At 36.6% G+C, this 17,234-nt stretch overlaps 1 protein-coding gene across 1 annotated transcript in view; it reads left to right on the top strand.

Moving 5' to 3' along the window:
- Nucleotides 1-14,065, top strand: part of LOC144349691 (WD repeat and coiled-coil-containing protein-like) — a 33,531-nt gene extending 19,466 nt beyond the window's left edge. The window contains exons 13-14 of the mRNA XM_085505660.1: nucleotides 7,552-7,677; nucleotides 12,081-14,065. Coding sequence (XP_085361786.1) covers nucleotides 7,552-7,677; nucleotides 12,081-12,199 — 245 coding nt within the window. The 3' untranslated portion in view covers nucleotides 12,200-14,065. The remainder of the gene's footprint in view (nucleotides 1-7,551; nucleotides 7,678-12,080) is intronic.
- The last annotated feature ends 3,169 nt before the right edge of the window (nucleotides 14,066-17,234 follow it).

Below are 17,234 nucleotides of genomic sequence, written 5' to 3'. Positions count from 1 at the left end.
TACACTATTAATAAACCCAGCTCACACATACTACAGTATTAATACACCCAGCTCACATACACTACAGTATTAATACACCCACCTCACATATACTACAGTATTAATACACCCACCTCACATATACTACAGTATTAATACACCCAGCTCACATACACTACAGCATTAATACACGTACCTCACATATAATACAGTATTAATACACCCAGCTCACATATACTACAGTATTAATAAACCCAGCTCACACATACTACAGTATTAATACACCCAGCTCACATATACTACAGTATTAATACACCCAGCTCTCATATACTACAGTATTAATACACCCAGCTCACATATACTACAGTATTAATATACTCAGCTCACATACACTACAGTATTAATACACCCACCTCACATATAATACAGTATTAATACACCCAGCTCACATATGCTACAGTATTAATACATCAAGCTCACATATACTACAGTATTAATACACCCAGCTCACATATACTACAGTATTAATACACCCAGCTCACATATACTACAGTATTAATACACCCAGCTCACATATACTACAGTATTAATACATCAAGCTCACATATGCTACAGTATTAATACACTCAGTTCACATATACTACAGTATTAATACACCCAGCTCACATACACAACAATATTAATACACCCAGCTCACATAAACTACAGTATTAATACACCCAGCTCACATATACTAAATTATAAACACACCCAGCTCACATACACTACACTATTAATAAACCCAGCGCACACATACTACAGTATTAATACACCCAGCTCACACATACTACAGTATTAATACACCTAGCTCACATATACTACAGTATTAATACACCCAGCTCACATACACAACAATATTAATACACCCAGCTCACACATACTACAGTATTAATACACCCAGCTCACATATACTACACTATTAATAAACCCAGCTCACACATACTACAGTATTAATACACCCAGCTCACACATACTACAGTATTAATACACCCAGCTCACATATGCTACAGTATTAATACACCCAGCTCACACATACTACAGTATTAATACACCCAGCTCACACATTCTACAGTATTAATACACCCAGCTCACATATACTACAGTATTAATACATCCAGCTCACATACACAACAATATTAATACACCCAGCTCACACATACTACAGTATTAATACACCCAGCTCACATATACTACACTATTAATAAACCCAGCTCACACATACTACAGTATTAATACACCCAGCTCACATATACTACACTATTAATACACCCAGCTCACATACACAACAATATTAATACACCCAGCTCACACATACTACAGTATTAATACACCCAGCTCACATATACTACACTATTAATAAACCCAACTCACACATACTACAGTATTAATACACCCAGCTCACATATACTACACTATTAATAAACACAGCTCACACATACTACAGCATTAATACACTCAGCTCACATACACTACAGTATTAATACACCCAGCTCACATATACTACAGTATTAATAAACCCAGCTCACACATACTACAGTATTAATACACCCAGCTCACACATACTACACTATTAATAAACCCAGCTCACACATACTTCAGTATTAATACACCCAGCTCACATACACTACAGTATTAATACACCCACCTCACATATACTACAGTATTCATACACCCAGCTCACATACACTACAGTATTAATACACCCACCTCACATATACTACACTATTAATAAACCCAGCTCACACATACTACAGTATTAATACACCCAGCTCACATACACTACAGTATTAATACACCCACCTCACATATACTACAGTATTAATACACCCAGCTTACATATACTACAGTATTAATACACCCAGCTCACATACACTACAGCATTAATACACGTACCTCACATATAATACAGTATTAATACACCCAGCTCACATATACTACAGTATTAATACACCCAGCTCACATATACTACAGTATTAATACATCAAGCTCACATATGCTACAGTATTAATACACTCAGTTCACATATACTACAGTATTAATACACCCAGCTCACATACACAACAATATTAATACACCCAGCTCACATAAACTACAGTATTAATACTTCCAGCTCACATATACTAAATTATTAACACACCCAGCTCACATACACTACACTATTAATAAACCCAGCGCACACATACTACAGTATTAATACACCCAGCTCACACATACTACAGTATTAATACACCCAGCTCACATATACTACAGTATTAATACACCCAGCTCACATACACAACAATATTAATACACCCAGCTCACACATACTACAGTATTAATATACCCAGCTCACATATACTACAGTATTAATAAACCCAGCTCACACATACTACAGTATTAATACACCCAGCTCACACATTCTACAGTATTAATACACCCAGCTCACATATACTACAGTATTAATACACCCAGCTCACATACACAACAATATTAATACACCCAGCTCACACATACTACAGTATTAATACACCCAGCTCACATATACTACACTATTAATAAACCCAGCTCACACATACTACAGTATTAATACACCCAGCTCACATATACTACACTATTAATACACCCAGCTCACATACACAACAATATTAATACACCCAGCTCACACATACTACAGTATTAATACACCCAGCTCACATATACTACACTATTAATAAACCCAGCTCACACATACTACAGTATTAATACACTCAGTTCACATATACTACAGTATTAATACACCCAGCTCACATATACTAAATTATTAACACACCCAGCTCACATACACTACACTATTAATAAACCCAGCTCACACATACTACAGTATTAATACACCCAGCTCACATATGCTACAGTATTAATACACCCAGCTCACACATACTACAGTATTAATACACCCAGCTCACACATTCTACAGTATTAATACACCCAGCTCACATATACTACAGTATTAATACATCCAGCTCACATACACAACAATATTAATACACCCAGCTCACACATACTACAGTATTAATACACCCAGCTCACATATACTACACTATTAATAAACCCAGCTCACACATACTACAGTATTAATACACCCAGCTCACATATACTACACTATTAATACACCCAGCTCACATACACAACAATATTAATACACCCAGCTCACACATACTACAGTATTAATACACCCAGCTCACATATACTACACTATTAATAAACCCAGCTCACACATACTACAGTATTAATACACCCAGCTCACATATACTACACTATTAATAAACACAGCTCACACATACTACAGCATTAATACACTCAGCTCACATACACTACAGTATTAATACACCCAGCTCACATATACTACAGTATTAATAAACCCAGCTCACACATACTACAGTATTAATACACCCAGCTCACACATACTACACTATTAATAAACCCAGCTCACACATACTTCAGTATTAATACACCCAGCTCACATACACTACAGTATTAATACACCCACCTCACATATACTACAGTATTCATACACCCAGCTCACATACACTACAGTATTAATACACCCACCTCACATATACTACACTATTAATAAACCCAGCTCACACATACTACAGTATTAATACACCCAGCTCACATACACTACAGTATTAATACACCCACCTCACATATACTACAGTATTAATACACCCACCTCACATATACTACAGTATTAATACACCCAGCTCACATACACTACAGCATTAATACACGTACCTCACATATAATACAGTATTAATACACCCAGCTCACATATACTACAGTATTAATACACCCAGCTCACATATACTACAGTATTAATACATCAAGCTCACATATGCTACAGTATTAATACACTCAGTTCACATATACTACAGTATTAATACACCCAGCTCACATACACAACAATATTAATACACCCAGCTCACATAAACTACAGTATTAATACACCCAGCTCACATATACTAAATTATTAACACACCCAGCTCACATACACTACACTATTAATAAACCCAGCGCACACATACTACAGTATTAATACACCCAGCTCACACATACTACAGTATTAATACACCCAGCTCACATATACTACAGTATTAATACACCCAGCTCACATACACAACAATATTAATACACCCAGCTCACACATACTACAGTATTAATACACCCAGCTCACATATACTACACTATTAATAAACCCAGCTCACACATACTACAGTATTAATACACCCAGCTCACACATACTACAGTATTAATACACCCAGCTCACATATGCTACAGTATTAATACACCCAGCTCACACATACTACAGTATTAATACACCCAGCTCACACATTCTACAGTATTAATACACCCAGCTCACATATACTACAGTATTAATACACCCAGCTCACATACACAACAATATTAATACACCCAGCTCACACATACTACAGTATTAATACACCCAGCTCACATATACTACACTATTAATAAACCCAGCTCACACATACTACAGTATTAATACACCCAGCTCACATATACTACACTATTAATACACCCAGCTCACATACACAACAATATTAATACACCCAGCTCACACATACTACAGTATTAATACACCCAGCTCACATATACTACACTATTAATAAACCCAGCTCACACATACTACAGTATTAATACACCCAGCTCACATATACTACAGTATTAATACACTCAGCTCACATACACTACAGTATTAATACACCCGACTCACATATACTACAGTATTAATACACTCAGCTCACACATACTACACTATTAATAAACCCAGCTCACACATACTACAGTATGAATACACCCAGCTCACATACACTCCAGTATTAATACACCCAGCTCACATACACTACAGTATTAATACACCCACCTCACATATACTACAGTATTAATACACCCAACTCACATATACTACAGTATTAATACACCCAGCTCACACATATTACAGTATTAATACACTCAGCTCACATATACTACAGTATTAATACACCCAGCTCACACATACTACAGTATTAATACACCCAGCTCACATACACTACAGCCTTAATACACTCAGCTCACATATACTACACTATTAATAAACCCAGCTCACACATACTACAGTATTAATACACCCAGCTCACATATACTACACTATTAATAAACACAGCTCACACATACTACAGCATTAATACACTCAGCTCACATACACTACAGTATTAATACACCCAGCTCACATATACTAAGGGTATTAATAAACCCAGCTCACACATACTACAGTATTAATACACCCAGCTCACACATACTACACTATTAATATACCCAGCTCACACATACTTCAGTATTAATACACCCAGCTCACATACACTACAGTATTAATACACCCACCTCACATATACTACAGTATTCATACACCCAGCTCACATACACTACAGTATTAATACACCCACCTCACATATACTACACTATTAATAAACCCAGCTCACACATACTACAGTATTAATACACCCAGCTCACATACACTACATTATTAATACACCCACCTCACATATACTACAGTATTAATACACCCACCTCACATATACTACAGTATTAATACACCCAGCTCACATACACTACAGCATTAATACACGTACCTCACATATAATACAGTATTAATACACCCAGCTCACATATACTACAGTATTAATACACCCAGCTCACATATACTACAGTATTAATACATCAAGCTCACATATGCTACAGTATTAATACACTCAGTTCACATATACTACAGTATTAATACACCCAGCTCACATACACAACAATATTAATACACCCAGCTCACATAAACTACAGTATTAATACACCCAGCTCACATATACTAAATTATTAACACACCCAGCTCACATACACTACACTATTAATAAACCCAGCGCACACATACTACAGTATTAATACACCCAGCTCACACATACTACAGTATTAATACACCCAGCTCACATATACTACAGTATTAATACACCCAGCTCACATACACAATATTAATATACCCAGCTCACACATACTACAGTATTAATACACCCAGCTCACATATACTACACTATTAATAAACCCAGCTCACACATACTACAGTATTAATACACCCAGCTCACACATACTACAGTATTAATACACCCAGCTCACATATGCTACAGTATTAATACATCCAGCTCACACATACTACAGTATTAATACACCCAGCTCACACATTCTACAGTATTAATACACCCAGCTCACATATACTACAGTATTAATACACCCAGCTCACATACACAACAATATTAATACACCCAGCTCACACATACTACAGTATTAATACACCCAGCTCACATATACTACACTATTAATAAACCCAGCTCACACATACTACAGTATTAATACACCCAGCTCACATATACTACACTATTAATACACCCAGCTCACATACACAACAATATTAATACACCCAGCTCACACATACTACAGTATTAATACACCCAGCTCACATATACTACACTATTAATAAACCCAGCTCACACATACTACAGTATTAATACACCCAGCTCACATATACTACAGTATTAATACACTCAGCTCACATACACTACAGTATTAATACACCCGGCTCACATATACTACAGTATTAATACACTCAGCTCACACATACTACAGTATTAATACACCCAGCTCACATATACTACAGTATTAATACACTCAGCTCACATACACTACAGTATTAATACACCCGGCTCACATATACTACAGTATTAATACACTCAGCTCACACATACTACACTATTAATAAACCCAGCTCACACATACTACAGTATGAATACACCCAGCTCACATACTCTCCAGTATTAATACACCCACCTCACATATACTACAGTATTAATACACCCAGCTCACATATACTACAGTATTAATACACCCAGCTCACACATATTACAGTATTAATACACTCAGCTCACATATACTACAGTATTAATACACCCAGCTCACACATACTACAGTATTAATACACCCAGCTCACATACACTACAGCATTAATACACTCAGCTCACATATACTACACTATTAATAAACCCAGCTCACATATACTACAGTATTAATACACCCAGCTCACATATACTACACTATTAATAAACCCAGCTCACACATACTACAGTATTAATACACCCAGCTCACACATACTACAGTATTAATACACCCAGCTCGCATATACTACACTATTAATACACCCAGCTCACATACATGTATACTACAGTATTAATACACCCAGCTCACATATACTACAGTATTAATACACTCAGCTCGCATATACTACAGTATTAATACACCCAGCTCGCATATACTACAGTATTAATATATACAATGTACTATAGTACTAATATAATCAACTCACATACACTTTAATATAAGTACATCTAGCTAACTTTAGTATCAACTATAATGCTGTATGCAGAATTTGCAAGCATTGGCACGCAATTTTACAGTATTAATTTTATATCTGTTTCTTCACAGAGATTATTCAAGTGATCCGTGCTGATGATATAACTAAAAAAAAGAACTTTCTCTTGAATAATGGTCTACTACAGTTAGATGCAGTCAAAAAAGCATTTAAGTTACCAATTGTGATGTTAGTTAATGGTAAGTGTGATGGTAGTTAATGGTCGGTTAATCTAGGTAATGGTGAGTGTGAAGTATATCATGGTAGGTTGAGCTAGTTAATGATGAGTATGATGGTAGTTCATGGTAGGTGAAATTTGTTAATGGTAAGCATGATGATAGTAGATAATAGGTGAAGCTAATTAATCGTTAGTGTGATTATAGTTCATTGTACATGTAGTTGAAACAAGTCAATGGTGAGTGTGATGCTAGTTAATGGTGAGTGTGATGTTAGTTAATGGTGAGTGTGATGCTAGTTGATGGTGAGTGTGATGTTAGTTAATGGTGAGTGTGATGCTAGTTAATGGTAAGTGTGATGCTAGTTAATGGTGAGTGTGATGCTAGTTAATGGTGAGTGTGATGCTAGTTAATGGTGAATGTGATGCTAGTTAATGGGGAGTGTGATGCTAGTTAATGGTGAGTGTGATGCTAGTTAATGGTGAGTGTGATGCTAGGTAATGGGGAGTGTGATGCTAGGTAATGATGAGTGTGATGCTAGGTAATGATGAGTGTGATGCTAGGTAATGATGAGTGTGATGCTAGGTAATGATGAGTGTGATGCTAGTTAATGGGGAGTGTGATGTTAGTTAATGGGGAGTGTGATGCTAGTTAATAGTGAGTGTAATGTTAGTTAATGGTGAGTGTGATGCTAGTTAATGGTGGGTGTGATGCTAGTTAATGGGGAGTGTGATGCTAGTTAATGGGGAGTGTGATGCTAGTTAATGGTGAGTGTGATGCTAGTTAATGGTGAGTGTAATGTTAGTTAATGGGGAGTGTGATGCTAGTTAATGGTTAGTGTAATGTTAGTTAATGGTGAGTGTAATGTTAGTTAATGGTGAGTGTAATGTTAGTTAATGGTGAGTGTGATGCTAGTTAATGGTGAGTGTGATGCTAGTTAATGGTGAGTGTGATGCTAGTTAATGGTGAGTGTGATGCTAGTTAATGGGGAGTGTGATGTTAGTTAATGGGGAGTGTGATGCTAGTTAATGGCGAGTGTAATGTTAGTTAACGGTGAGTGTGATGCTAGTTAACGGTGAGTGTGATGCTAGTTAATGGGAAGTGTGATGCTAGTTAATGGGAAGTGTGATGCTAGGTAATGGGAAGTGTGATGCTAGGTAATGGGGAGTGTGATGCTAGGTAATGGGGAGTGTGATGCTAGTTAATGGGGAATGTGATGCTAGTTAATGGGGAGTGTGATGCTAGTTAATGGTGAGTGTGATGCTAGTTAATGGTGAGTGTGATGCTAGTTAATGGGGAGTGTGATGCTGGTTTATAGGGAGTGTGATGCTGATTTATGGGGAGTGTGATGCTAGGTAATGGTGAGTGTGATGCTAGTTAATGGTGAGTGTGATACTGGTTTATGGGGAGTGTGATGCTAGGTAATGGGGAGTGTGATGCTAGTTAATGGGGAGTGTGATGCTAGTTAATGGGGAGTGTGATGCTAGTTAATGGGGAGTGTGATGTTAGTTAATGGGGAGTGTGATGCTAGTTAATGGGGAGTGTGATGCTAGTTAATGGGGAGTGTGATGCTAGTTAATGGTGAGTGTGATGCTAGTTAATGGTGAGTGTGATGCTAGTTAATGGGGAGTGTGATGCTAGTTAATGGGGAGTGTGATGCTAGTTAATGGTGAGTGTGATGCTAGTTAATGGTGAGTGTAATGTTAGTTAATGGGGAGTGTGATGCTAGTTAATGGTGAGTGTGATGCTAGTTAATGGTGAGTGTTATGCTAGTTAATGGGGAGTGTGATGTTAGTTAATGGGGAGTGTGATGCTAGTTAATGGTGAGTGTAATGTTAGTTAACGGTGAGTGTGATGCTAGTTAATGGGGAGTGTGATGCTAGTTAATGGGGAGTGTGATGCTAGGTAATGGAGAGTGTGATGCTAGGTAATGGGGAGTGTGATGCTGGGTAATGGGGAGTGTGATGCTAGTTAATGGGGAATGTGATGCTAGTTAATGGGGAGTGTGATGCTAGTTAATGGTGAGTGTGATGCTAGTTAATGGTGAGTGTGATGCTAGTTAATGGGGAGTGTGATGCTGGTTTATGGGGAGTGTGATGCTGGTTTATGGGGAGTGTGATGCTGGTTAATGGTGAGTGTGATGCTAGGTAATGGTGAGTGTGATGCTAGTTAATGGTGAGTGTGATGCTGGTTTATGGGGAGTGTGATGCTAGGTAATGGGGAGTGTGATGCTAGTTAATGGGGAGTGTGATGCTAGTTAATGGGGAGTGTGATGCTAGTTAATGGGGAGTGTGATGCTAGTTAATGGGGAGTGTGATGTTAGTTAATGGGGAGTGTGATGCTAGTTAATGGGGAGTGTGATGCTAGTTAATGGGGAGTGTGATGCTAGTTAATGGTGAGTGTGATGCTAGTTAATGGTGAGTGTGATGCTAGTTAATGGGGAGTGTGATGCTAGTTAATGGGAAGTGTGATGCTAGTTAATGGTGAGTGTGATGCTAGTTAATGGTGAGTGTAATGTTAGTTAATGGTGAGTGTAATGTTAGTTAATGGTGAGTGTAATGTTAGTTAATGGTGAGTGTGATGCTAGTTAATGGTGAGTGTGATGCTAGTTAATGGGGAGTGTGATGTTAGTTAATGGGAAGTGTGATGCTAGTTAATGGTGAGTGTAATGTTAGTTAACGGTGAGTGTGATGCTAGTTAATGGTGAGTGTGATGCTAGTTAATGGGGAGTGTGATGCTAGGTAATGGGGAGTGTGATGCTGGGTAATGGGGAGTGTGATGCTAGTTAATGGGGAATGTGATGCTAGTTAATGGGGAATGTGATGCTAGTTAATGGGGAGTGTGATGCTAGTTAATGGTGAGTGTGATGCTAGTTAATGGTGAGTGTGATGCTAGTTAATGGTGAGTGTGATGCTAGTTAATGGTGAGTGTGATGCTAGTTAATGGTGAGTGTGATGCTAGTTAATGGGGAGTGTGATGCTGGTTTATGGGGAGTGTGATGCTGGTTTATGGGGAGTGTGATGCTGGTTAATGGTGAGTGTGATGCTAGGTAATGGTGAGTGTGATGCTAGTTAATGGGGAGTGTGATGCTGGTTTATGGGGAGTGTGATGCTTGGTAATGGGGAGTGTGATGCTAGTTAATGGGGAGTGTGATGCTAGTTAATGGGGAGTGTGATGCTTGTTAATGGGGATTGTTGCTAGTTAATGGGGAGTGTGATGTTAGTTAATGGGGAGTGTGATGCTAGTTAATGGGGAGTGTGATGCTACTTAATGGTGAGTGTGATGCTAGTTAATGGGGAGTGTGATGCTAGTTAATGGTGAGTGTGATGCTAGTTAATGGTGAGTGTAATGTTAGTTAATGGTGAGTGTGATGCTAGTTAATGGTGAGTGTGATGCTAGTTAATGGGGAGTGTGATGTTAGTTAATGGGGAGTGTGATGCTAGTTAATGGTGAGTGTGATGCTAGTTAATGGTGAGTGTGATGCTAGTTAATGGTGAGTGTGATGCTAGTTAATGGTGAGTGTGATGCTAGTTAATGGGGAGTGTGATGCTAGTTAATGGGGAGTGTGATGCTCGTTAATGGGGAGTGTGATGCTCGTTAATGGGGAGTGTGATGCTAGGTAATGGGGAGTGTGATGCTAGGTAATGGGGAGTGTGATGCTAGTTAATGGTGAGTGTGATGCTAGTTAATGGGGAATGTGATGCTAGTTAATGGGGAGTGTAATGCTAGTTAATGGTGAGTTTGATGCTAGTTAATGGTGAGTGTGATGCTGGTTTATGTGGAGTGTGATGCTGGTTAATAGTGAGTGTGATGCTGGTTAATAGTGAGTGTGATGCTGGTTAATGGGGAGTGTGATGCTAGGTAATGGTGAGTGTGATGCTAGGTAATGGTGAGTGTGATGCTAGGTAATGGTGAGTGTGATGCTGGTTTATGGGGAGTGTGATGCTAGGTAATTGGGAGTGTGATGCTAGGTAATGGGGAGTGTGATGCTAGGTAATGGGGAGTGTGATGCTAGGTAATGGGGAGTGTGATGATTGTTTATGGTAAGTTTGCAGACTTTGCAATGGTGCTTTAAAAGTAAATTGATAAACACTGCAAAAACAAAATCCATGGTGATAGTGTCATATCAAGAGAGAGGTGATCTGATAAAACTAATCAGAAGACTCCTGTTATACATGACTTAATTTGCCATTGATATGTTTTCTTCTTGTAAACCTTCTGGTTTGTGGGTTCCAATTGTAATAAGAATAAAGAAAGTTACAATATCTGAATGTTGATAAACTCGTCCCACGTTGCCAATTAAATCAGGTGGTAATGCATGCATGGAATGAGTGTACTCAACGTTATGCAATTTATGTCACATTTCATGTCCCAGTGCTGCTTGTTAAAGTACTAACTTTTCTTATAAAATATGTTTGCCATTTCAGATAAGGGACATATAGTGTTGACATCAGACAGTCAAGGATATATTCCAATCGATTTCACCAAAAATAAGTCCAGTCAAGGATATCCAACAATATTGATCATGGATGGAAGAAAAGATTGAAATTAACCATTGTATGTTGAGAATTGATTCAATACATTCCTGTGGTATCCTCGCTGAATATCCTCCTTAAACTTTGCCAGGATTACATCTTACTCAAATTAATGTACTTATTCAAAGTTAACAAAGAATGGTGTTCAGTGCATGCACAGTCACTCTAATCGTCCTAGTAGACTGACTGTGGTGCATGCAACAGATCAAGTGTGAACAATATATCAAGATGGATGTGTTACTTAATCTCGAGTTTGTGTGAGCCCTTTGCTTAACTATTTCAATGGTACAACAGTTGCTATTTTATTTTTTGCTTATTATGTGCTTGCCTGAATAAGATTTCATTATGAATCAAATTATGTAATGCTTATATAGTGACGTCATTTTATTTGAAACAAATGATTCTGCAGTGTTCTGTAAATATTATGATTGTAACACCTTGTATTGTTGTTGCATACGACTTATTTACCACTTTCGTGTCACTGAGAATGTTCTAGAACTGTGCTGTGTCTGGGTGGAATATTCTATATTTTTTTTTAGAAACTGGTTGAATAGGTAATAGAACACTGTAGGAGGCAATAGAAGGTAATGGAACATTCTAGAAATTTATAGTAAATTCCAGACTTACTATGTATGCTGATGTAATGGTCTATTTATAGACAGTGTGGGTATATATAGGGGAGTTTTTCAGCACTGAGTTCAGATCGGAGATCTCGTTGAATTGTTTGGAGTTTAAGTATCTAGTTATTGGAGTAGTGGAGTTTTACCGCGTTATTGTACTTGATGTTTGCAGAGTATAATAATACCAGTACCAGTTGAAACCTCATCTGTTGGCTCCGTGTTCGTATTTTATCATCGCCGCCAGGGAAGTCTTTCTGTTACTGTTGCCATTTTGGTATTTGAACCATCACACCTGTACTATACCAATTACAGTAATATTACGTTGCGTGTGACAATTGTGATGTTTGAGTTGTATTATTGAAAATTTTTAAATTTGTATATATTTATTGTAACTCAACTATATATTAATGTTTATACATTATACTTTTTTATCTTCATTTTTTTGCTTTTTTTAGTATAACATTTGACTATGTTCTATTGAAAGAAAGAAATATATTCTTACCGATACTACTCTAATTATATTTTATAAAACTGTGTGCTACATTGTATGTGATTGAAAATGTCAAAAACATGAACTTTCAGCATACCACTAGAACAGCTAGTTTTTGAAGTGCCTATCTCCATTAATAGGGCTCATACCACTAATTAGAACTCCATAGATGACAATGTTAGCGTTTGGGTGAAATTCTGCAAAAAAAAAGCAGATTACAAAAATTAAATATTGTTTTAATTTTTTGAAACCACATGTATGTGATAGAATTCTGACCAGTAAAACACATGTTGGTTAGCTCAAACTCCTACAAAATGGATATAAAAAAAAACACACTGATTTTTCAGGCCTACTACTTTTAATATTCTTAGAAAAGCAGCCAGTTTGGAAATGTCTAATCGTGAGTTGCTGAGATCCACAGGTCACCGGTATTTGTTAATAAACAAATACACACAGCTGATGTAATTGAAGTACGCCCTCATAGAAAGAAGATCTTTTTTCTACGAATGCTGAGAGGCTGATTGGTAGCAGACCATAACACAGGGTATACACAGAGACAGCTAAAGTGTAGACTGCCACTTTTCAACTGGTGAAACCGAAAATTAAAGCCTTAGGAAGATAACTTGAGAACCTTGACTGATAATGCGGGAAATTAAACTTTGAAAGGATAAACAATTTTGGTGACTCAGTGGAATGTCTTTGATTTTTGTGTAGAATATTCCAGAAGGTTTTCATAAAAATGTAATAAGCATTTCTATACTTTGTTAGCCAAATGTGCAGAAATTTATATGTTAAATCACCAAATAATATTTTAAACATTGGCTATTCACTAACACATGTAAATTTGTGCCGTCGTTAGATGGTGAACATCGTGCACACATATTGACCACGCCCCTTTAGTTGTCACATTTATTCATGTATGATTTTTTCCTTTAGCAGTGTCTTGGTTTGATAGCACTGCATAAAACGTAGGTTTCCTTCTGTATTGGCAGTGTTTGAAAATGCTGTGGTATGCCTTTGCAACATGTATAACCCATCGCTAAATGGAATTTAGCTTTTATAACAAATGATTTTCCACATTATACCAATTTGGGGTGAACTGTATACCAAAATACATTGCAGTATCACTCCAAATAAACTATTTTGAGCCCCCCCCCCCCTCCCCACACACACACACCAATGAGCTCACATTAACATTACCGTGACAGTTAAGACCTGCTTATCAAAAATATCAGCTTATACTAAAAACCGGAAATAATACAGCAATATGAAAAGTGTTAAATGATAGTACCTGCGTGTGAAATAGAAACTTGTCTGACTGGTATTTTTCAGAATCCAAGATATATAAAATACTGATTTTTTTTTTTTCCACAAAATGATGTAATGACACTAAAGTGAACGACTAGAATTTCAGTTCTACTAGTTAACGGGTGGGACTGTCTGGACATGCGCGGGGCAAACAGGGGAGGGGGTACCTAATGCGCGGGGCAGCAGCAGCAGCAGCAGCAATCCCTGTACTGTAGAATTGTTATTAACTTATGTTATGCTGTATAGTGTACTACTGCATGGTGCTTATATGCATGGATTATAGTTCTCTAGGATCATCAATATGATCACATTTTTAAGCATTCGGTTGCACCCTCTAGACAGCTATAATTTGAATGCCCTATTTCGATAGTGAAATTTGATTTCATTTTTAGCTCCGCTGTCGACTTTGTCGAGCGGAGCTTATCATATGAGTGATTTTCCGTCGTCGTCCGTGTCAATGTTTTACTTTTTCGACTTCTTCTTGAAAACTACAAGCCTGAATGCTTTGATACTTGGTGTATATGTACCTTGGGTAGACCTCTCTTAGGTTTGTTCATTTCATGTTGATATCTTCAATTTTCTAATTTTGGTGAATATTTTTGTCATTTTTGGTAAAAAGTGATATTTTCGACTTCTTGTTAAAAACCGCAAGTCCAATTGCTTTGATATTACATATATAGGTACTACATGTGGACCTCTCTCAGATTTGTTCATTTTGTAATGATATCTTCAATTCTCTAATTTTGGTGAATATTTTTGTCATTTTTGGTAAAAAGTGATATTTTCGACTTCTTGTTAAAAACCGCAAGTTCGATTGCTTTGATATTACATATATAGGTACTACATGTGGACCTCTCTCAGATTTGTTCATTTTGTGATGATATCTTCAATTCTCTAATTTTGGTGAATATTTTTGTAATTTTTGGTAAAAAGTGATATTTTCGACTTCTTGTTAAAAACCAATAGTTCAATTGCTTTGATATTACATATATAGATACTACATGTAGACCTTTCTCAGATTTGTTCATTTTGTGATGATATCTTCAGTTCTCTAATTTTGGTGAATATTTTTGTAATTTTTGGTAAAAAGTGATATTTTCGACTTCTTGTTGAAAACTGTAAGTCCGATTGCTTTGATATTACATATATAGGTACTACATGTGGACCTCTCTCAGATTTGTTCATTTTGTGATGATATCTTCAATTCTCTAATTAATTTATTTTGGTGAATATTTTTGTAATTTTTAGTAAAAAGTGATATTTTCGACTTCTTGTTAAAAACTGTAAGTCCGATTGCTTTGATACTATTCATATTGTTCATTTTCTAATGATGTCTTCAGTTTTTTAATTGAAATGTGCATTGCTAACAGCGGAGCTATCTCAGCCGATAGGCTGCTTGTTATATAATTCTGTTGGCAAAAGTGATCGTCTGATGACTGGCTGACTGACTGGTATTTGTTCGTCAATCATGCCTCCTTAATATCTCTATCAATATTTCATTTAATTTTGCCATACTGGGATGCTGAATTTGATTTACGAGCGCCCCCAATATAGTTCGAACACAATTTTTATTGTTTTTATGATAATGAAGTTTGACAACTTTCTTATCTTTGGGTCGTGCGCAATTAGTCTATGCCTGAAAATAAATATCTGTACATACACACGTGTTGGTAGTTTCATTGTGGGAATGATAACAGCCATGTATGTTTATGGAATATAAACACTGGGATGCTTAATCTGATTATTGAGCGACCTCACTATAGTTAGAAAAAAATTATATCGTTTTTATGATAATGGGTCTTGACAACTTTCTTATCTTTGGGTCGTGCGCAATTAGTCTATGCCTGAAAATAAATATCTATACATACACACGTGTTGGTAGTTTTATTGTGGGAATGATTACAGCCATGTGTGTTTATGAAAATTAAACACTTTAATGTCGAATTGAAAAGTCGATGACAGAAATTTTGGACATCGGGACTGGAAACATTGATTACAGAACGTCTTTCATTTCATCGGTGGTTTGTATGAGCTACTGGTAAAACTCGAAACCTAAACTATATTAGCATATCTAGTGCAGACAGTTGTAATTTGATGTCGTAGAGCCAATGGAACAAACCAGAAAGGGGGGCAAGGGGGATAGCTTGTACAGGTTACAGGAAATGAAAGTTCATTTACAGTAACAAAAATATCAATTTTTCCAATTTATAGATAAAGCAAATTCCTAATTGCATTTTTATAATATATTTGATAATTTGTGTTTAAAAATCAAAATTGGGAATTGCATACGAATTACGACATTTAATGTTGAAAATGCTTTTTACGCTCACAAAAAAATATCTTTGTACATATTACGGACGAATAAAATATCTGGTTACATTTTTTACCTTGCCCATGTCTACAAATTTACGTTTTTTTTTATTTATTTAAATTACATTATTGCGAAAGTAAAAACAATTGATTACAGCAAACAAAAATGTTCCTTGCCGACAATTGCGGTTCATAATTCAAACTCATACTTGTTTCAAGAAAGTCAACAATGCTAGCGACGCTCACAGTACTTGATTAGAAAACTCTGAAGAGTTTCATCGCTAGTCACGTAAGGTACGTGTTCTGTGAATGGCTATT

This window comes from Saccoglossus kowalevskii, chromosome 11 (assembly GCF_978046115.1).
Source record: "Saccoglossus kowalevskii chromosome 11, keSacKowa6.1, whole genome shotgun sequence".
NCBI classification, from domain to species: Eukaryota; Metazoa; Hemichordata; class Enteropneusta; family Harrimaniidae; genus Saccoglossus; species Saccoglossus kowalevskii.
Note: the sequence above shows the minus strand (reverse complement) of the source record. Positions and strands in the feature narration are given on the sequence as shown.